The following is a 23,325-nucleotide window of genomic DNA, read 5'->3' on the forward strand; positions in this document are numbered from 1 at the left end:
TCAGACTTTTCTGATCGAAACACAGCCTTCTGATCTTCTTGTTTGGAATTCAGTGGGAAAGGAAATAGGTGGAGGTTTTTCCCTGCTCCTGGCTTTGCAGGTACCCAGCTGCACAGCAGAGCACCTCAGTTCTGAGTGGATGGTGCAGCTGTATTCCAACACGCTCCTGCCTGAAGGAGAACAAACTCAATGCAGGATGCAGCCTTGAGAAAGGGCTGATTCACCACATGGAAATACAAAAACTGGTTTTACCCATGTGTTGAAGATGCTGAAGTATAAAGCTGAGGTTCAGATTTACTCAGTCCAAAAAGTGGAGTTAAATATTGGCTGAGCTCGAGTCTTCCAGATCACAAGAATCAAGTCCCATATTATCCGAGAGACGCTGTTCCTGTGCAGGAGCTCAAAGGGTCTGAGGGCAATATTATCAAATTGTTCCATGAGGTCCTTTGAGGTCATCCCTCTGCCTGCAGCCTTCACAAGGGCTCTGGAAATGGTGCTCCTCTCTCTTTGACCTTGGCCCTCACAGAGGCTTTATGAAGATGTTACCACAGACCAGGAAGATTAGCAGAAGAGCTCGCTCCTTCTTTATGGAGATTTTCCAAGATACTAGAACTAGTTGTTTCTGTTCTGTCATGCTTTAGGCATCCAAGCTGTGCTTTGCAAAGCTCTCAGATGTCAACAGTTCATGTACAAGCCTAGATTTACTTTTTACTGTTAAGTATTAATTTGCTCTTGCAATATGCAAAGAAACAATTAAAAGCATTGAATTAATCAGTCACATATTGTAAGCTCCACAGTCGAAATACTGGCTCAGGGGATCCTTCCCATTCATCAGTTTAGTAAATTCCAACAATTTGGTTCCCTCATCTTCAAATTGTTGCCATCCCTCCACTCTTGCCCTTGCTGCTGCCACAAGCATTTTGATTTTCAGTCAACACACATGAAGTTAGTTTCTTTTGTTACACCAAAGTTATCCTCTTCATTAAAAAGGCTAATAACACAGCTAAAGACACACATGCACTTGTGACCAGCACACCACAGCAATGAGCTTTCACTCACCTGAACAGTCAGAGCCTGAGTGTTCAGATTAGCCAGGCTCCACCTGTAAGAGCTACAAAATGAAAAAACACTGTTTCCAATTTTGGACAGTGTTAAAGGAATCAGAAAAACTCAGATAACAGATTTCAAAAGCTTGTAAGTTTATACAAAAGTATGTTACAAATTTCAGTTCTTCTTTCTGGATCATTCACTGCAACTTACCAGAAGCAGAAAGTCATAGAGTGAAGGCTTTTACCTGAAGGTTAGTTGGGGTTCTATTTCTGCTTCCAACACAGTATTAGCAATACTGATGTGTCTCTACTTTGAGTTCTATAGTTCTCAAAATAAGAAATCAATTTTTCTGTAAAGTTTGCTGTCTAATCCACAGCCAAGGTAAGTGCTGGGTTTTAAGACACATTGTGTACCCAACACTCTCCTTAAGTCACTCAGACATGCCAGGTCCATCTGCACTTCTAATAAGGATTTAGAAGTTGAATGTTAAAAGATGTTTTTGGTTTGTGTTTCTTTTGGTGTCAGGGTTTCTCTGTTTGTTTGTTTTTGAGGGTTTTTCTAAGCCTTGGCCATACTCACCACAAATGATAAAAAAAGCTACCATTAAAATAAATCCCTTAATAATTACTGCTTTCCAACAGACTGGTCCCTGTAGTTGAACTGTTACTTAATGTGCTTCAGCCAGCCTCTACTATAAAGGAATGGAGACACCCCAGGCAATATTCACACAAGTAGTATTGGAACCAGCTGCTGCAGAGCCACCTCAGGAAAAAAAAGTTTCTCAATTTAATTGGGAAAACAGGAGGAAGCATAAATTTTACTGCCATTAATAACTTCAAGCAATCCCGATATGACTTTACCTCACCCTGATGGCTGGACATGTGCTTTTTGTTAGGGTCTTTGCCACATCTGACCCTTATTGTTTGCTCACTTGATCAGGTAAGAAAATGTATGTTTCTTTATAGGATAAACGAGGCCTATTAAAGTCAGAAGAAACACTGCAGTAGCCTATAAGAAGCTCCATTTTTCAACAGATGTGTGAAGCTCCATAATAAGTTCATTACAAAAAGGCCAAGTGAACTCATAAAGAGAACACATCTACTTTAAGCCTTCTTAAAAGAAACTTTCATAAAAGGAATAGAACATTAAAAACACACAGCACTCCGTTAATTAGAGAGCAAAGTACTACTTGGCTTTTTACACAGCAGTCAACATATAATCCAGCTTGGCTGCACACCATATCAAGACGTGGCTGTTAAGAAGCCCAACATACAACTATTTGGCAATTCTTTGATTGCTCATTAAACCCAACTTGTAAAGAATGGAAAAATATCAGAGGAATTTCAGCAGTTCTCAGAAAAGATTCCATCAATGAACCCAGTAAAGACAGACTCCTCGGTGAGGACTAACTCAGACTGTCAAAGTTACCCTCTGCTCTGGCCATCTCCAGCTTAATTAATGAACTGAGAGTAGTTTGACCTACTTTGGAGTTTGCAAACGATTGCACAGCCCTTGGATTTCTGTGTAAGATCAGGTGGCTACTGCTTCTTAGTGTGCTGATATTAAGTCTTGAACACAAAGAAATTAAGACCACCAGGCCAGGGTGCTCTCATGAATAAAGCACATAGGGTACATACTGAGACTGGCAAAACTATGCTGTTGCTACCTGGGACTGAGCACTCTGTATTTCAGAGTGTTGAATAACAAACGCTCATCTACTTGGCTAAACACAAACCCAAAAAGCCAATTTTTTTTTAGCCGCTGTACTCTGTACTGGAACACACAACCCAAGGTGTTCCTCATCACCTGAAATCTTTTTGAGATTGATCACCTTGGCCCTGTGTGGCACTTTCACAGCCAAATGCACAGCCCTTCTGCACTTGGGCACGATTCACAGCTGGTACTGTTCTGTGACCCACCCACTTTCAGCTCACCAGTATCTGCATTCACTCAGCCTTTCATTTTTAAAAGCAGCTGGTAATTTCAAGCAACCAAAAAGAGACACTCAAGTCAAACTTCCAAACATAATGGGGTTTCAATCTTTCAGCATGGCTTGCACTGGAGTGAATGAAAAGAAAATGGCATTTCAAGACAATATGCATTCAGTACACCCAAGAACTGTCCAGCAGCTCATTATAGAAATGACTGTTCACTGCATGGAACCAAACCTACTCCTTTTAGTCTTTGAGCAGCAGCCCAGTATCACTGTAAGAGCATTTGCAACATTCCCTATCATTTACATCTGTTTGTGAGGGATAACTGACTGATGAGTGGACACAGAGACACGGGTACTGCCCACCACACATGTGCTGCCAGGAGCTGCTTCTGAGCTGGGCTCCACCATGAAGAGTTTGCAGCCTGCCATGACACACACAGCAGCACTCAGCTGGTTCTGCTGGACAAACTGCCTGCTGTTCTCATGGAGAATGGGCAACTATTTGTCTCGCTTCACAAAGGCTAAGAAACCACTCAGACACAGCACAAAATAGCACCCTTATTAGAAGAATGTGGATCACAAGCTGTGCATATATGTAAGAGAGCAGTACTAAAAAAATTTGTATTTGGTTTGGCCACTTAACTGAAAAACTTAAGTGGATTTGGTCCAAACAAGAAGTGAGGGCTTTTTATTCTTCCTTGCAGACAATGTTTTCTTCTGTTTGCTGCCAGGGCATTTACTTTAGAAACCAATCACACATCCAGGGGAAGAATAATGAAAAAGGGTAACATTTCCCTCGTGTCCAACAGTGGAAGAGCATTTCCAGGGATTAAGAAAACAGATTCACATCTTTCTTTTAAGTTCAGCTCTATGTTTCCCCCTTTCAGTGAGAATATTTTCAACAAGCAGATACACTAACCACCAAACTCTATCATATTTGGAGCAAGTCACTCCTCTACACCACTTCACTTGAATTAGGCCATGCAAAGCAAAATGAGAGTACCATGAAAGTGAAGCAAACCTCCACTGAAGAGTCCATAACATGCTGCTTTGGTTTCTCCTTCCCAGGTGATGACTGGAGGGCACTGAATCTGTGTTTTCCACATTTCAGGCAAATGTCTAGTTTAAACCACTTGGTGAATTCACATGAATTCTCACCTTAATCCACTAAAGCCGTGCTTCACATACACTGGCACATAAAGCATTCACATGGAGTATGTATAAAAAGGAAAGATCATTCTGTAAACATAATTTCTAAGTATTAAAATAAAGCCATAGTAGAAAAAACATTCTCTGCAAGGCTGTGGTGATTCAACACTTACAAGGTTTTCTCAAAGAAGTGAAGTCACACAAATCAACAAAATCTCTTTTCATACCTCCTCAAGCAGCTTACATATGGAAGAACCTGAATAAAGCAGATTGTACCTCACAGGCCTCCAAAGCTCTGCTCCAGCTTCTGATCCTAAGTCTGAAGCCAAATTTCCCTCAGCTGCACAAAGCTCTTTGAGATTTAGAGCATAACAAAGATCAGCTGTAGTTGATTAATTTGGGTGCCTGGAGGGCGCAAGAGGAGTCTTGTCACATACAATACTTCAGACTTGTGAAGAGAAGCCACGAAAACTAGCAAGTGGTGTTGACTGGCAAAGCTACATGGGGAAGCAGGCATTGGCACTATTAAAAAGAAAAAGCTAATTAAAACAGAAACCAAGACTAAGCAGAATTTCTCATGTCCATCCTTTCAACAGCAGCCTCAACACTGGAGTGCGATGGAAAGAAGATGGTCCTTTTCCATTATATCCATGGCACACTTACTCCATTGCTAAGAGCTCAGCAGAAACCAGTTCATCCCCTCTGCCTCAGACTCCACCTACATTTAGGGCCTTCCTGCTCTTTTAAGAGCATTTAAGTGTCCCTTGGGAAAGCAGCACATCTTCCAGAACTGCAGCCACCTCAGTGCTGAGCCCTAAACCACTGCCTGACAAATCCTGACCTTTAATCTTTGCCATCTCAATTCTCCCCTTAAACCCCCACTACACTTAATTTATACTCATCTCAAACCCCAGTGCTAAAGACTCAAAGGCAAAGCTTGCACAAATGCTGAATTTCAGTAGGCTGAGTCAACAAACTTGACCTCTTGGCATTAGGAGCTGTACGGTGACTTGTCAGCAGCTGTTGTGCTGTGTTAGCACTTTGAGATGACCTGCAAATGTGAGCTGAAGGCATTGACTTGAATAATGGGTGTTTAAGACCCCAGAAACCTGTATAAATGGGGCACCTGGTACATGATTTTCTTAGTATGAAGTCTGCAGACCACCCTCAGACAGGATACCAAAGTGATGTATTTGACAATTGCTTGAATCACTGTATCAAGAAAAGTTTCACAAATCACACAGATGGCTTAAAGAAACAAGTAATAGACAATATTTCTACCTACACTTTCTCAGCACACCACAAAATAAGTATCAAGCAATTCTACAGGGAGAAGTTGGGGCAAACTGCATATGTGTCTGTGCAAGAAAAAAAAAAAAGGATGAAAGACTTCCAAGTCAAGGAAAGAAAAAAAACCAGGCAGTGCACCTTGTGGAAGTACCAGCAGAACTTGCTGTAGATTGCCCCAATGGCCACTTCAGGAACAGATGCAATTTTGGCAGCTGGTTCTTCTGAGCTGAACAGCCTTCCACAAAGGCCTACCTACAACTCCAGCAGAATGGCATTTGAAAAGCAATTCTCCTCTCCCCATTAGAAACAAATACTAGGAAGCAGATATTTAACTGATGAATTCAGACTGACTCTAATATTAAATGGGGAATGTTTGTTGGAAGCAGGAACTCCAGTGATTTGTGTCCTGCCATTCCTGGGGTGACAAGCACCCAGAAGCCCCAGCCTTAGACCACAGCACTAACTGCCACAGGAAAAAAAAAAAGGGACAAATTCCTGCTCCAAGAAGCTTACAATCCATGATGAATCAAACCACCCAGCCAGATCCTCTCTTAAATGAGAGAAAATATATTTCCTCATCAGCTTCCAATTCTCAGTTCACTTACTACCAAATAACATTTTCTTGAGGATAAAAACCATTAAGAAGAGAGATTCCAAATGTCAATTTTCAACCTCCTAGCTCAGCCCAGAGGGGGATATCAAGTGCAAACATGGTTGTGGGTCGGAAGCATAAAAAGATGTGAGGCATTTCAGGATGTATCAGGTAGGTGTTGTATTAATCACCAACAGAAATAAGGCTTCCAAAGCAGTGTAAGCTTTCATGGTATTCACTGAACAGCAATAAGGCCATGTTGAGGTTGAAGGTAGAACTGAGGAGGCAAACCATTTTAAAAGACCATACAAAGCTAGGGGAGAAAGCTCATCATGGATTCACCATCGCATTCCCCTTGTTCCAAACAATATCTGGATACAGCACTGAGTTTAGCACATCCCAAGCCCAATATATTTCCGAAAACCTTAGCAATGTCTTGCATCAGTGTTTCACACACTTAGGGCTCCAGAAAACAAGATCCTCTATTCCCACTCAGCAATCCTTAGAGCCAAATCCTGCTAAAAATCTAATATATCCACCAGAGTGGCTTCTAGGTAGTATCAGCCAAAGAACACACAAGGAGCAATAAAAACTCCCTCCTTAGAACTCCAGCATATAACAATGATCAAACTGGACTATCCTCCGCTTCTTCCAAACTCCTCATTGTCTCCATGGCTTTCCCCTACAGACAACAGAAAGTTTCCCTTGTAACCAATGTACTCACATGATCTTAACACAAGTTACAGACTGTCAAGCTGAAAGTCTAAAAATCAGTACTGCTCAGAGTTGGAGCTGATAAGGCTGGGAAAGTTCTGATTTGTTCAGACAATTAAAGTTACAAGTATCAAGCTTCATTTAAAAAATTATATATATATATACACATGTATCTCCATCAGCTAAGCTCCGTGAAGATGCTGCCTATTTTTCCTAGGTGCTCCTCCAACATTACAAACATCACAGAGTTTTCAGGGAGCTACTGAAGTTCTTTTTAAAGACCAGAAGACTCATTCAACATTTTAAGAGAACCTAGGAATAAATCTACTGGAAATCACATTATTTTAAACTTCCCTTTAATCTTGCATGTGACAGGACGATGAGAATGCTAAAAAGTTGGGATTAGTGAGGAAGTGCCTTGGCAGACAAATGTGATGTAGCAACTTTTAGGCACAGCACATCATGATGTAAACAGCTTCACTGCCCCTGCTGAAATGTCTGTGTTAGATCAAAAGAAAACATACCTAGAAGTGCAGTGAGTTTGGGAAGCAAACCAACATGTACCATTTTACTTCTCAGGCCTGTGTCAAAGGAGAGGTTTAGTAAGAGTCGAAGAGTGATATTCAGCAGGTCTTCATGTTCACAAGGTACCATTTTCACAAGCTTTTCAATAATATCCATTTCAACCTGTGTATCGAGAAAAAAAATCCATAATCCATCCAAACTTTGTCCTCAATATAAAAGCCCTCTCAGTGTGTTATATATTCACAAGCATGTGTATGCAAATACAAATCCAATTTGTAGCCATAATAGAGACTGTCAATGCATTTTCATCTGAAGTAGTTTTGCTTATGCCTTTGTGGTTGAAGTCTTCTAGATTGAGTTACTGGGAAATGTTGATTAAAAACGTTTTTTCAACCAAGCAGTTCAGATGTCTTGGAAATATTCCTCACAGTTGGAATACTGCAAGAATGTGGTGAAGACATCACTTGCAAAACTAGATTGGGGTGGGAGAACTCATTTAAATTTAAACATGAGCAACCCTGGAGCAACTGCCATTAGAGTCAAAGAGAGACCCAACTAAGAAAGACAGAAAATTGGCATCCAAAGAGAATTTGAGACTTTTCATTATGAATTTCAAATGAACCCCTAGACAGAAGTTTGCATGTGCTCTCAGAAGAGGCACGTTGCCCTGTATGTTAATTTAATAAAAGCATGAAAGTCATCTTGAAACATGTATCACTCTCAAATTAAAAAGTGGAATCCAGGAACTGAGAAGTGGTATCAGTTCCTGAGATCATGTTCACTTTACCAGCCAGAAAAGACATCTGAGCATTGACTGGCAAGACTTCAGAAAGTTTTTATCGTTTTCTAAGCAACATTTCTCTGCTTTTATTTGACATAATCTTTTAATGCATTCATTTTTTCCTTCCCAGATCCTTCTTTGGCCAGAAGGAAGCACATAAAATTACTTTGCTTTCTTCAGACTTCTGCACGTATGTAACTGGTCTTCCAGTTATAAATACACACAGAATAACACTAAGAAAAGAAACTCAGCTCTCCCCACACAGCATAGTGCAATAACCAAACAACTCACTGGATGGCTTTGATCAAAGACAATCAGATAGCAACAACTCCTACCTCACTGCTTTGACTTTAATATGGCACTTGAATACCACAGGAAAGAATGTGCTATAAATACATATGGATTATTCAGTTTTACTCAGAATCAGGTGCTGCACAACTAATCTGTGTTCATTTGGCCTTTGACATCTTTGTATTACTGCCCAATATAAATATAAGAACACCTTCTCCTTCATTGATAGCTTTCCTTAATAATACTGTGGAGAAAAATGTATCATCTTTATTATCAGTAAGGAATGCTCACACACCTGACCTAGAACATTCAAACCTTTCCAAAACTATTAAAACTCTCTGCAATAAAATAAATTCAATGGAATGTGGAGAGTGGGCCAGCAAATCAGAGGGCTGCAGACCTAATTCTTATTTTCCTAATACAGTCCCATATGTAAGTAACAGAGATACCTCTTGTCTGCAGCGTTCAGCGCTCATGCATGCAAAGGACAGTTCCAGTAACAAAGATGCAATTAATTCACTATTCCTTTTAAACAGATCTTTTCATCTCACAATCCACATGTACCATTAATCTCAGATTACCTCTTGGATAAGGAAAATTTATCATTTTCATGTAATGCTGTTGGCATAAAGGCACAGAAGTGAAATCGTGTATCTATTAAAAGATCAGCAAAAGAGACACTTGGCTAGAGCTTAAAGTCACCAAAAAAATCATGCTAGAGTTTCAGAAGTGTAAGACTTCTCTAAAAAAAGGCTTATCAAGAATATCACTGCCTCTGTTCTCAGAAATTACTGGTAGTATGAAGGAACAGTTGTGAGGGTGCCTTTGAAGATCAAACTGACCTAGGAAACAAGTGAACTCATCTAGCAAGCTCCATAAGGATAATCACCTCTCTTTCCAAGACAATACATGGCAGAGACAATAATATGTTGTCAAAAGAGCATAATCTGGGGGCAAGATCATTGGCATCACCACAAGTGGGGGTATTAGAAAGCTTTGGGGTGTTGGCTTCAAAATTTGGAATTTCATGTATCATGTTCTGTGTTTGGGATGACAGTTCTTCAAAAATGTCTGCAGTATGACACGATTGGATGTTGTGCCGGTTTTCTTTTACTCATTTTACTTGTTACGAAATAGGATAAACAGTGTTAGAGATATTTAGGGTGAAGACAGAGATGTCTCCCTCTTCCCTCCAGCCACACGAAGCTTTCAGAACCCCAACCTTTCCAGCATTGCAGTGGAGTGCCACAAGCCTTACCATATCATTTTTGTTCTCCATAAAAATGCTGAGTTTCTTCAGGAAAGTTACGACGAGGATAAGCAGCTCAAAGTTATCACGATCCAGTGCTTTCACCAACATATGGACAATGTTCTTGTTTCTCATCTTCAGCTCAATGCGAGTGTCCTCAGCAAGGTTTAGGAGCAGGTAAATGGCAACTAACAAAGGTCAATATAAATCATACGAAGAGATCAAAGACAACAGAATAAACAAGTCTCTGTATACAAAGTAAGTGCTGAAAACAAGACCTTCAGCAGCATTCTGCTCCCTTCCCAATGTATTTTGAAGGAAACTACCATGAATGCTTTTTATTCCTGTTTAGAAAGCATTAGTTCTAATAGTGGTTTGAAAAAAATAAAAATTAGGATCACTAGAAGCTTTTTATATTTTTTTTTATTACCATTCCGATAGGAATCATTAAAAAGCCCTTCTCAGGAAAGGTTTGCCACTCAGATAATTTCAATCTAACATTAAGAGTATTTTAGTACAAAAACTGGGAATGAAATCCATTCAACTCGAGTCAGACACAGGCTAAGTTAGGCAAAGTCAAAAAACCCCAAATCAAATGTACAAAACCAAAATACTCAACTCCTGCCACACCAACATCATGAGCAAATAAAAGCTGAGTGGATCACTTTTGCTACTCTTCCTCTAAGACTGACAAACCACTTTTAAAATTGTCAGCATAGTGTCAAACAATCTGATTTAGTACTCATCTTCTCCCTGTTCTTTGGCAATGCTCTTTTCACATTCATCCCCACATTCAGTATGTTTAAGGCATCCTGTTTATAACAAGAATCCAACAGAATCCCTCAGCCATGTTTACCAACAACAAAATAATTTGCTATTTGGATTTGGTACCTCTGAGGAGCTGTTCCTGCTTGACAACCAGCCCTTTGTATTTCTTATAAGTTTTCTCATAGTCCTTTTTCAGGGTTTGATTTTCAGGATCTTCATCAAGTGAATTGCAGAAGTTAAGGAGTTTAAAGAAAAGTTACACAGTTCAGATGATTAATGTCCTCTGAAGTGTTACTGAATCAAGTAAAAAGCAAGAGATCTATGCAATAGCCAGTGTCAAGACACAACAGCCTGCTACACCTGTAATCTAGGGCATGATTTTTCTTTCCTTCTAGCCCTGGATGTATTACAACCTAATAGGCAGCACAAATGTTGCTAAGACATACTGCTGATAAAATAAAACATTATTTTTCTTGTGTTGCCTTAGTAACTTCAGCTTAACCTCTTCAGCATGCCAAATTCCTCACTCGTGGTCTTTTTCATATCTGCATTTATATTTTGCACTTTCTAGTAAATTCTACTGCTTTTACAGAAATTGCTGTATACTCATCTCATATAACCCAATACCAGTAATCAAGACAAATTAGAAGCCATCAAGCTACCCCAGAACATCAAAAGGATATCAGCTTTCTTCTTTTTAGCAAGTTCTTCCTGCCAAAGTTCATGTCTCTTCAGTTCGTGGTCTATGATATTCATACACAGAGCTCCAATTTTGTAGTGTGTGATAATTCCATGAAATTGAGAAAAACTACATTGAAGAAATAATATTTGTGAGGAATAAATGCAAACAACCCCATTCCCATTTTGACATCTATGGTAGCAATGACCCAACACTGCAGCACATGAAATATTAAAAAAGGCATTTACTGTGTGCCCCATTATAACACTTCTCTATTGGAAAATTATTTCAAAACAAGAGCAATTCCTGAAAACACCAATATTTTTTCAGACTTGTAGAAGGGCAAGGAACAGTTTGTTGTTCCAAGTCCAAATAAAAACACATTCCAGTTTTCATGCGTAAAGGAAAATGTTTTCCAATCAGCCCTGCTTTCCACACTGTAAGTGCTTCAGAGCACCCTCTACTCACCAGATCTACAGCAGAGACCTAAAATCAAGTTGCAATGCAAATTCCATTTGAATTATTTCTAGGCAGGGTATGCTGAAACACTGGCATAGCTAAAGAGGAGCAAGCACTCACTTTGGTTTTGAATACCATTTCTGCCCTGTAGGAATGCTGATGGAAATCACAGGTGGCAGCTCAGCCACCTTTTATTTCTGACAGAAAGCTATGGATCAGAATCCTTACTAGTTTCTTCCCAGCTCCCTCACACGCTGCCTGACCATGAGGGTTCTTTTTGTTGGAAGTGATAAAATTGAGGCACAAGTGTGTTTCTGACTCAGCAAATTTTTTCCCCGTTTCAGTGAAGTTTTGCAGCACAGAAAACAAATGAAAAGCCACTAAGCAGAGCTAAGTTCCTTATGTCCCTATATACAGGGACTCTGCACTCACCTTGAAAAGCAGAAGAAAATATAAATTATATTGGTAGCCAGTTCGATGCTTTGTTTCCAGTCTTCTCTCAGCACTCTGGCCAATGCACCCAGGGCAGTTTCTGAAGTGAAACAAGATTTAGATGAGCATCAGCATTTCACCTCCCTCCTTTTGTCTTGTGAGTCTCAGAATTTGAATACACCTTATTCTACACCTATCAATTTTCTAACAGAAGATTGTCACAGGTATCTCACTTTACCACGTACCACTGCTCACAAATTCTGTTTGGAGACAATACAAAAATAGGGAGTACCCTGGCTGGTCATCCTGTCACAAACCCTGAGAGATGGCAACAGGCAAGGAAACTGCAACCAAACACTGAAGTCATCTTAGAGATACCACCAGCCTTCAGATCTTGTAGCCTCTGCCAGCTGCCTGTTCCATACTACATTGTATCCCCTGTCTAAAACATAATTTTCACTTTCAAATCCTCTTTACATTCTACCTTGACAGACAGTATTTCTTATCCACCTTTCTATTTATTTTTCCCCTTGAATCAACTTCCTATTATGTAATAATTCAGTTTATATTTCTTCTTGTCTTATTTCATCTCACTTTTCCATTCACCTTCCCCTACCTAGTCCCTTTTCACACACACCACGTTACATGATCAGAGAAAAGCAGCAACTGGGAACGTTAAACACTAAAATATTTGCAACAACTCATGGGGACAAGCCATTATTTCATGGCTCACCATTCCCCTCCCATTCCATCTTGCTTGCTGACATTGCAGGATGGGTATGTACTGAAGTCATCATTTATTTGAGGAATGCGAGGGTATAAGGGCTCAGCAAAAGAGACAAAAGGGGCAAGGAAAAAAATTACAAAATTAACTTATGTCAGCAAGCAAATCCCCTTTTCAAAGCAAGTTTTCTGATCTACAGGATACAACAATACAGCCTCATCTCCAGCAGTAATGCCAGCTGAAGTTAATTTAGCATCAAAATAACTAAGATGAGAAAAAACAGCTGAAGTTTATTGAGGGCAGGAAGACTTCAGTGTTAGGCCCATTTAAGAACAATCTGAGCAGCACCCGTTTGTAGAGATCCAACTGGGCTTTGACATGTATGGAGAAACAGAGCTTTTCAAACTAGAGAAAACCCAAACTGAAGGTGAACTACTTTTCCCTTGAAAAGAAAGCACCACAAAATTAACAGCACAATATTAAGAGACGTTACCACTGTGTTTTAAAATTACCATTTATGAGCAGCTCTTCCAAATTATCAGGATTCCTGGCCAGCTGCAGGATGAGGGCAGAGCCACGCACCTTGTCAGGAATGTCCTCATACAGTAGCTCAATGTACTCATCCATGTCATTGATATTGGCAACTTCATCAATCTGAAAGCAGTCACAAGCAAGGGTTTCACAGAGAGAGATGGCAATTCAACACCATCAATCACAGCATTACTCAAGCACGAGACAAAAGAGCACATAGCTTGGAGTTAAGATCTTAGGGAAAAATAAAATACAAGTTTAAAAAAACTCAACACATCCAGAATCACTGCCAATGAACACCAGGAAATCTGAGAAGATTTAATTACTTAAAACAAAGGATGCTCAGGCACAACTCCCAGAGTCCTGTCCGATGTTCCAGACCCCACTTGCTGTCCCGCTGAGCGCTATACTTGGAGGGGCCAGTATGCAAGTCAAATATTTTACCCTTTATGGAGATCATTTTTTTCCATTGTGCATTATTTCCAAACCAAGCTCTTTGTTTAAAAAACAAGAAGCAAAAAAACCCAAGAATTCAGCATTTCCTCTCCCCTTTCATAACTGCTTACTGACGCAGTAATTGGGGTTTGCATTTCTCTTTTAACACCAATATTTACCTCCGTTCCTTCAAATGGGGGTGGATCTTTTGGCTTACTGGATTTCTCTTTCTTTTCTATAAAGAAAAAGACATGGATGCAGTTACATTACAACATTCACAGACGAAAAACATACCCAGTGTTCTCATAGTAAACATCCCAGTTAAATCAAGGTCAAAGCCCTTTTGAGTCCAGCTGACCTGTCAGACTAACACAGGTATGTCAGGTTTCTGAAGCTGAACAGCCCACAGGGAGCAAAACAGACCCTCAGATGACTTTTGGCAACTCAGTCAAAAGGATCACTTACAGCCCCCTCAGCTGGGGGGACCAAGGGTAATAAACCTCAGTGCAAGCCCAGAGTGACAACACTCACTTCCACACCGAGATACCTTGGCAGTTTTGATTCTGCTTGTACCCTGTGATACACCAAGATATGCAGACAGAATAAAAGAGGGTAAACCACCCAAAGGAGTTACAATCAAAGCATACATATAACATTAATATTGATTTTAAACTTGCCTCATAAAGATAAGAACTTGAGAACAAAGCTTACCATTTCATGGCTGCAAGAAACCATAGGTTGCAAGATAACCATAAGGTTGCACAGGATCTGAAGTTAAATATGAAATTGTCCCCTGAGCAGGAAGTTTAAGGTATAAATAGGACCACCAAGGTGCCAGGAACTTAAGATGACAAGATGAGAGAAATACCCAAGCTGTCTGCTACACTGTACCAAAGCTTTTCAGGCTCTGAAACTTTTCTCTCCAGCTTTACAGACTGCAAATTCAGCCCAGGAATCCTATCTATCCTGGCAACAGGTGCTGACAGAGTTCTTCTAGGAAGATCCTCAAATCCTTTTGATGTCACTGTGACTGCAGATTCAACATGAAGAGGCTGCACCAAATCGCAGAACCTGCACCTCTCAAGTCCTGCTAAAGCTGAAGGCAGCCTGTAAGAACCATCAATACTAAGTTTAACCAAAACAGTAAACTTTCATTGTTAAAAAGATCATTTCCTCAAATCTCATTCCAAGATGGTAATTTTTCCAAGTGTGATAAAACTGTACATCTCCCTCACTGTCATTGTCTCCAGAGAACTCGTACATCAAGCAAGTCAGGATCTCGGCTAGAAAAACCCCACCCAGTAGTTGTTCAAGGCTGAAGCACCCCAGCCCCAAGCTACTTTGTTCCTATGTTATTTACCTTTTCCTGCTGAGGCATCTCTGCGGTTCTGCAGGTAGTACAGGAGCTGTTCTACTTCCCCAAGTTTGGAGGGGTGAATGAGCTTGCACTCTTCAACCACCTTCCGAGCCAGGGAACCAATGTCTGTATTTGCATTAAGACTCTTCAGCCGAATGCTGCAACACAGACAACAAAAATTAAAAACTGAAAAGAGACTTATCTTCAGTTCTTTGATTATGTTTACACAGTCATGAATTTCTTGAAGCAGAAAGGATCCTGATACACCCAATGCCTGTGCCTGTCTAAGTGGTGGCTCTCTGAACTCCAAATGGCAACTAACTGTCAAACAGATTTGACAGAGCGTAACTGTCCATCAGCCTTCAAGCTGCAACATTAAATACAGCTGTATGAACAGATCCCTTACAACCATCTCAGACACCAAAGACAGTAACTGATTTGCAATATACCCAAAAACAGTGCAAGCACCACAAAGGAGCACTGCACACTAAAACAAATCCCAAATGAGAAACAGTTCTGGGTGTTGACTGCACAGGAAGGTTCTTTTGCAGTGCCTGGAGCCTCCCACAGCTCTGGCAGATCTGCAGCCAGGTCCACAAGCAATGAGCAGTAAGAAATCTCTGTGGGCACTAACAATAGGACGGATCAAAAATGGAATTCCACCACATCACAGATGCAAGTTATGCTGATCCCTCTGAAAACAGATCAACACTTCCAGTATCTTTAAAAATTTGAGACAGCTTAAGGATTCTGTTTTTTTCTTCAATTATTCTTCTTCTGTGCACTTACACAAGGTCTTGCCCAACCTTAATGATTTCATGATTCTAGAAAAAGTCCAAACCTGCAGCTTGGAAACAAGTTATGACAATTCTCTGGGCTTTTTGCATGGTAAATGTTTTAATGCTCTTAAAAGAAAACACCAGGCAAAAATAAAATGCAGCTACTGAAGTGAATTCATTAGTGGGGGGGCAGATCAAAACAACAGGAGAGCAAACAGCTGGAGCATAAGGCTGTCAGGATGTTCAACAGTATTACTTGCTCCAACAGGAACTATCATCTGAGCAGGAACCAATCACTTCACTTTTCTCTATCTCAAGTGCCGATCACGTAAAATGGGAGTAATCCGTTTTTTTTACAAAACACCTTAAAGTACATGGATGAAAACTAGTGTACAACATGTGTTTCAGATGTTAACCTTCCCAGGCGCATGTTACTTCCTGGCTCTGAAAGCCAGCACTAAGTTTTATAAAGATTAAAACCTACTATTTCTCAGAGGCGGTTGATAGTTTGAGTTATTGAATCCACGACTGTGAAAGCCAGAAAAAACTATCAGATCTTGCAATGACCTTACATTTTCTGGCATTCCTTGCGTTCCCCCAGCATGGGGTCTCCCAACTCTCCCAGAATTGTTGCTTCCACTTCATAGTGGACAATGAGGGCTTTCTCAGATGGGTGCACATCTATGTTGCCTCCTTTTACCTTCCTGCCATAAAGAAAGAAAGAGGATTAGATTAAATTAAAAGCTCAGAAAATACACCAGAAATCAGTAACAATGACCTGTCTCCTGTTCTGTTCAGACATTAAACTCAAGCCCTGCTCTCCTTCTACTGTATTTCATTTCACGCCGCAGTACCAAAGCCTAGTGCCAGGGACATACTGCCTCTAGTACATACAGACACATCCAAGTCACTGGTCAAGCCTCAGTCACAGAAATGAAGAAAAGAAATCAAAGGTTTAACCTGTTCCACGTTGCTCAGCTCTGTTAAGGAACTACAGTGAGGAAAAAAAATGCATTTCATCAAGGAGGCGAATTTCCCAGTGGATTCCCCATTACCTTGTCAGTATTGACAAATCTTTGTCTAATGGCATTGATTTAGTGCAGTCATTTAAAAACGGAAATTTTTTGTCACTCTCTTGGCTAACTCTTAACAGTTTAAAATCTACCAAGATTGAATTACAAACAATTCAAATTTCAAATTAACTGTTCTCTCCTGAAGCACAAACCTCTTTGCTCCTGTTCTTCACCTCCTCGTGTCTTTGCCAGGCTTGAATACAAGATCAACAGCTGCCATCAACCAGTATAAATCAAACAGGTCTACCTGCCTTTCTATAGCTACAGATATCTTGAAAAAGTATTCTCCAGGATATGTACGGGTATGTCAATGCCAAAAGGGCCTGTCCTGCTCTCTCCTCCTTTGTGCCAGCAACTCTGTGTCCACACAGAGATACAAGAGCCCTGAGGAGAGCGCATGGACAACAGGCCATAAAGATACACATCATTCCTGTATTCAAGCAATGACAGAACCACATCCAGAGAACACAGTTACAAATCTCTTCTTTGGTGGTAACACTGATACTCGTCCCTTTTCCACTTGGTATTACCAATCCAGTCTGTTCAGTCAGGCCATAAACCAGGCTGCTAAAACAATGCAGATTAAAAACACCTCTAAAATGCAGGTTTGGTTTTTGGAGTGGGGGGGCGGGGGGGTGTTTGTTTGCTTTGGAGTTTTGTTGGGTTTTTGGGTTTTTTAGACAGAGCATGTCAATAAACAGAATTACAGGTGGCTTCACCCGTAGTTTTATCAGCATCCATGGGATAGCAGCGGGCTATGGCACAAATGAGACAGCAGCTAACTATGGAATTGGGTCAATTAGATCAGGGAAAACTACTTCAACCTCAAAGAGCTGGAAATGTTAGCAAACCCAGATGCAGCCTGCAGGGTAACCACTCTCATCAGAAAGTGTTTGAAATGGGTGTCTCCATCTACGCAGCTACTAAGGAGGCCACTTTCCCTTGTGCAGAAGACAACTGCAAAAAATACCTTTGTCTTGAGATACAGCTGCCCAAAAACCTCACAAACCACAGAAAGGTCTGCTGTGGGAAATGTCCAGTTCAACTGCAAGGACATAAAGCTACAGGGTAAACAAATATATCACACTACTAAAGAGCAACATCTTCCACGAGATTGCAGCAGAACTCCATTATGACCTGAGATATTTTGAAGAACTGATTTTTCTCTCCCTTTGACAGTACCTTGAAGCAGATGCTTCATTATAGTATGTTCTCTGTTTTCATGAGGTCCAAACTTGCATGGCAGAAAACTTACAGCAAATTCATTTCAAAAGAATCCAGCTCTCACTCCACACTCTAAAATACATTTCTGACATATTCAGACCTACCAGGAGGTCACAACTGCAACCACTCCTCCTGACAGTCAAAACCTCAGGTAAGTGACAGCTTAGCAATATTTACAGATATAAAGGAAAGGATGGGTAGAGAATAAGTAGGCCTGAAGGAGCCTGGTAGAGTTTTACAAGAATGAAGCTGAGCTAACAGCTCATCACTTCCAAAAGGATTAGATCTTCCCATGATTCCCCTGCTCCTGAGAGTCACCTTGGGGTTCAGCATGAGGGCCTGTCAAACCCTTTCAGACAATTCCAGCAATCCACCAGGAAACTCTTCATGTTTCGGGCAGAAATTTTTCAATGTGTGACAGTGCTTTACAGAAAAGGAATAATATTTCTTATCTATGATAAGGGATAGAAAGGAAGGAGTGAAACCTTCTCTTTTTGGCACCAGTAAACCACTGATGAGCTTAGCAAGGAGCAGAGCCTTAGCCTAAGACTGCTTAAACGGTTTTAGCACTTCCCATATTTAATTTTTTCCTTAAGAGGGACAGATGGATAAGCTGAAGAACTTACAGCTGCAGAGATTTTCTGCCCTCTCACACTGACAAACACCCTCACTGCTCGAGCTATTTCTGAGCTAATGAAGTCACAAATCAATACACACTCAAGTTCCCTCTCCAAAAAATCTTACCTTGTGAAATGCCTGAGGACCTACACTAAAATATACTACCCCGCCACTGAAGTTGTTTTTCATTTGGAAAACACCCCATTCAGACTGTCAGCATCACAAAAAACATCTTTATTTATAGAAACAACCCCTCCTCCCCTCTCAAATCAACAAACATTTGCTTTACTGATTTTTTGCACATCCTAAGTCTGTAAGTCACTTCATAAAACGTTTAAAAATGCAGACATTACTATAACTGGTAGAAGCAGCCCTGCACCAGGGAGCTCTCATGCATATCAGCCCATCCTTTCACTTCACTGCTTGCTTTGTCAACAAGAACCCAGTTCTGTTCAAGGTTTAAAAGAGAAAGAAAGGCCTTTTCTACAGACAAAAGCTGGGTTAGCTGAGCTCACAGAACCAAAGATCAAGTGTTAATATCCTTTATTAACTAATTCCTTCAGAGAGAAAAAGCAAACCCAAACTATCCTAACTAAAAGTGGGACAAATTGCACACGTGGGTAACACTGAAAATCCAATAACAAATCCCAGCAAGTCAGACTTGGTGGGAGGGGGAGTGCTCATGGAGGATGACAAAGGGAAATAGGGATCAGAGGAGTACCAGACCAGTCACAGCAGATATTTTTTGGTTTGTGCTCCAGGAAAGAGAGAAAACTACACTTGTTGCAGGGATGACTACAAAACAAAGATTCCTCCAAAATCACAAAAGATGGCACAAACTGAACATGCAAGGCTAAAAACAGGCACTACTCTAAAGTTACATCTATTTACTTAATTAAAGGTGGACATTTGATTTTTCCTCATTACGGCAAACAAATGACAGAACTAATGTTCAAAGATTATCAAGAGGTTTTTTTGCCCCCACTGTTTCTAATCATGTATCTTAATATGTGCCTTATGAGGGGGGAAAAAAGCAAAACCTAGACAGTCTAAACAACAACTTCTGCAAATACTAATAACTGGAAAGGAAGTGTAAAAAAAAGAGAAGGCCAGGAACTCCACAGGATTCAAGATGTGACGAAAATCACCTGCACAATCACAGGAAGTGACATTGTTCACACATCACCTCTGAACAGAGGCCTACATGGTCTGGCATCTTTTGAGATTCATTCACTTTTGCTCTGAAACAACTGACAGACATCTAACAGTTGCCAGCTCAGGCCCTGTTATTTAGGCTGACTGGTCTCACTGCCAAATAGACAGATAAAGGCACCATTCATTCATCACATCTTTAGCATCGAACCCAGACAATACACTTTATATACCATAGCTACCTCTCAGTTCCATCCTAATTCCCAAACTATTCTGTTCATCCCATCCTATTACCTCTCCCTCCCAATCTGCCATGGCATGCTCTAACATCTCCTCCAAATCAGTTCATCTCTCCCAGCTGCTCCCCAAACCTGGCCTTACTGCCTGTTATCCCATCCCTGACCCCTAAATCAGCCACATGCCCCATTCCAACCCTTAACACCCACGAACCCTCCCCACTCATCTCCTAATAGCATCTATTCTCCTCTCCACTTACTGCCACCTCAGTACATCCCAAATGTACAGCATAAAATGCCACCACAGCGTTCCTCAAACCAGAGCATCCCTTCAAACTATCACCTTCCCCGAACCAGGACCCGTCCCACCTCTCCTCCTATCCTCACTTTATAAACTTCACTCATCCCTAACCCAGCCTTCCGGTCCTCATCCCATCCTCCTGCCCACCACACTGGGGCAGGCTGAGGAGGAGCTGCCTAAACAAATCTATCTCCCATTCCCAAACCAAACACATTACCCCCCACACCACAACCTCCAGCCAGTTTCCAAACCAGCCACTCTTCACCCCCAGTACCCTCCACCCATCTCATGACCTCCCGTCTCAAAACACACTCCATACTCACCTCCTCACCTATAATCTCCCATCCATCCTCCAAGCCAGACCGCAGTAACATCAGCAACACCTCTGCCACACACCCCATCACCTGCCCGCAGCCCAACACCTCACTCAGCCCCCACCAAAATCCTCAGCCCCACACGCCATCACCTCCCTACAGCCCCTTCTTGCCCCCCAACCCACCACGCCCCACTCACCCCCCAGCACAGGCTAAAACACCTTCAGCCCCACGCCCTCAGCTCCCTTGTCCTCCCCCAACCACAACCTCCCATCCGCCCCCTCGCAATACCCTGCGGCACCTGCGTCTCCCACCCCACCACCTCACACCCCGCACCCGCACCATACACCGCGCCCCCTCCCAGCACAACCTGAGCCCCACGACCCCCTTCCCACCCCTCTCCCAGCACGACCTACTGCGCCCACCCTCCGCGGTTACCTCTTGAGGTAGCGGGCGTCCTCGCCCTGCATGGCGGCGGTGCGGGGGCCGTGAGGGGCCGTGGGGGGGCGGCCCGGGCAGGGCGCGGCCCCGCGCGCGGTGCTCGTTACCAGGGAGAGCGCGAGCCACGCCCCGCCCCGCCCCAGCCCGGCGCGCGCGCGCGCGCTCTGAGCACGCGCCGTCGGCCCCGCGCGCACGCGCGCCGCTCACTCTCCCCTCCTCTCCCCCCCACGTTAGCGCCCCCTGCAGGCGCGGGGGAGGCGCAGCCCCCCTCACGGGCTCCGTTCTTAGCGGGCGACGCGAGGGGAACAGAAGGGTCTGTTTTCCCCCAAAATATGCACAAGAGTTAAGTTTCTAAGCTCGAGACGTTGAATTTCTGAGCATCAATATGGTCAGCTGTCGTTCAAGCTGGTAGAGACTTGGCCGAGAGTAGGAACTGACCCGAGCTCAGGTTACACGGAGGCAGGTGGGTTGGTGACCTTTTTCCCGGATGAGCCGTTTCTCCTCACAAATGTAATCTCAGGGCTGTTGCCATTGTTTTGTTCCTAATTTATATGCAGTTTATGAGACGGTTTTTGTACTGGGTAAGGGCATGTGGTCTTGGAGCATTTTAGGTTTTCCAGGATTTGGGGTTTATTGCTGCCGGTAAAAGGCTGCACAGAATCACAGAATATGCTGAATTGGAAGGGACCCCACAGGGCTCGTCCAGTCCAACTCCTGGCCCTGCACGGGGCTTTCATAACAGCCCTCCTTCATTCGGTTTTCTGTATTTATTTAATGCTTATTATTTTGAAATTGATATGCATCGCTGGCATTTCCTGACAAGTTATGAAATGGGCTTTCAATTAATCAGCGTGTTGTTTTTGTTGTGAGGGATCCTTCCTGATTGTCTCTGTGTTGTTTTCTTGGCATGTATGTCTTCCTTCACTGATACATATTTATATTAATTAATATGAAATTAATATTATAGAAATATTAAAATTTATAAAATTATAGAAAACCAAGAATTGTGGCAAAGTATTAAGAATCAATCCTTAATATCTACTGATCCTCTGGAAGACAAAAAACTTTATATTTCATAATCTGTAACCAAGCAGAATAAAATATTTTGCGGTATCCAGAGCGTGCCCTGCCTTTGTTTGAACAGAAAATGGAAAAAGATAGTCCCCTGTGAAATATAAAGTGCTACCTCAGAGCACTGCATTTACAAAACACTGCTAGAACGTAACACCTCTGTTACTGTCTTTATTCTACTTTTTATCACAATAATATTTTCTATTAATGACTGTTGTAAAAAAAAAAAATATATATATAACTACCTGATCAGAGCGATAATTCTGCAGTGGTTTCAGCAGCTCTCCAGATAAGCATAAGCCAAACATTAAACTTTGAAGCTATATAAATAGTCTGATATTTCCTGAGTACTAGGTACCTGACAATCTCCATTTATTTCACTGAGAATTTATCTTAATTATCTGCTCATATATGCCTGTGAATGGAGAATAGTTTTAGACACCTATGGAATGCAGTTAAAAAATTACAAGATGAGAAGGATACAAAAGAATGTGAGACCTGAAAAATATGAGAAAATGAACATTTCATGCAGTGAAGTGTGCTACGATGTTTTGGGCTAAAACTGGCTGTTTGTCAGGGCCTGGAAGGACGGCAGAGCCTGTCTCAGCCTGACAGAGTCCAAGTGAAACACTTCAGTGACTGAGCCACCAGCACTGCCAAGAGCAGATCATTCTGTCGGTCAGTGACAACCCGTTGATGCTGGGTTTAGAAAACCACATGACATAAACACCAAACCCCATGTATTGCATGGTAGGTTCTTTTAAAATTAAGTTGTGGGACAAATGCTGCCTCAGGTCTTGTTCTACAGCCTTGCCCTGAGCTGTTGTTGCTGCTTTGCTCAATTTCTTACATCCCTTTCCTTACAGTGTGATGAGGTTGATGGGATGGGACACTGGAGATCCCCTCACCTGTGTGTTAGAAGTATATGTGAGGAGAAAAAAAGAGAGGGTGGTATTTGAGGCAGAAAGAGATTGAGTTGCAAAGAGAAGATGGAATGTGCAGGATTTCTGTGCCTCTCCTTTTTAGTTTTGTTTGGGTGTTTTGGGGGTGGTTTTTTCTTTCTTAGAGCAGTTGTAAGAAATACTGTTCTGGAGTCAGGTAAAAGAAAATATTTTATTTTAGTGAATGAATATAAAGATGGGTGGAAAAGAATG

The 23,325-nt window shown here is 41.6% G+C and overlaps 2 protein-coding genes across 12 annotated transcripts in view; one reads left to right on the forward strand and one right to left on the reverse strand.

The window, feature by feature from the left end:
* KIFAP3 (kinesin associated protein 3) overlaps positions 1–21,221 on the reverse strand; it is a 66,376-nt gene extending 45,155 nt beyond the window's left edge. For 4 of the 5 annotated variants that reach the window (XR_003536099.1, XR_003536098.1, XM_027694625.1 and 1 more), the window contains exons 1-10: positions 21,098–21,221; positions 16,314–16,445; positions 14,966–15,120; positions 13,785–13,840; positions 13,152–13,293; positions 11,916–12,015; positions 11,029–11,153; positions 10,469–10,567; positions 9,587–9,765; positions 7,256–7,418 (exon numbers count right to left, since the gene is read on the reverse strand). Coding sequence is in view for 3 of the 5 variants with exons in the window: in XM_027694625.1 (XP_027550426.1) it covers positions 7,256–7,418; positions 9,587–9,765; positions 10,469–10,567; positions 11,029–11,153; positions 11,916–12,015; positions 13,152–13,293; positions 13,785–13,840; positions 14,966–15,120; positions 16,314–16,445; positions 21,098–21,129 (1,183 nt within the window). In the remaining 2 variants the exon portion in view is untranslated. The remainder of the gene's footprint in view (positions 1–7,255; positions 7,419–9,586; positions 9,766–10,468; positions 10,568–11,028; positions 11,154–11,915; positions 12,016–13,151; positions 13,294–13,784; positions 13,841–14,965; positions 15,121–16,313; positions 16,446–21,097) is intronic. The other variant, XM_027694626.1, reaches the window with a different exon arrangement.
* Positions 21,222–21,378: 157 nt separating this feature from the next.
* Positions 21,379–23,325, forward strand: part of METTL11B (methyltransferase like 11B) — a 31,022-nt gene continuing 29,075 nt past the window's right edge. For 5 of the 7 annotated variants that reach the window (XM_027694689.1, XM_027694692.1, XM_027694690.1 and 2 more), the window contains exon 1: positions 21,379–21,563. The gene's annotated coding sequence lies outside the window, so the exon portion shown is untranslated. The remainder of the gene's footprint in view (positions 21,564–23,325) is intronic. The other 2 variants (XM_027694694.1, XM_027694695.1) reach the window with 1 other exon arrangement.

This window comes from Neopelma chrysocephalum, unplaced genomic scaffold, assembly GCF_003984885.1.
Source record: "Neopelma chrysocephalum unplaced genomic scaffold, ASM398488v2 Primary Assembly neopelma1_98, whole genome shotgun sequence".
Classification (NCBI taxonomy): Eukaryota; Metazoa; Chordata; class Aves; order Passeriformes; family Pipridae; genus Neopelma; species Neopelma chrysocephalum.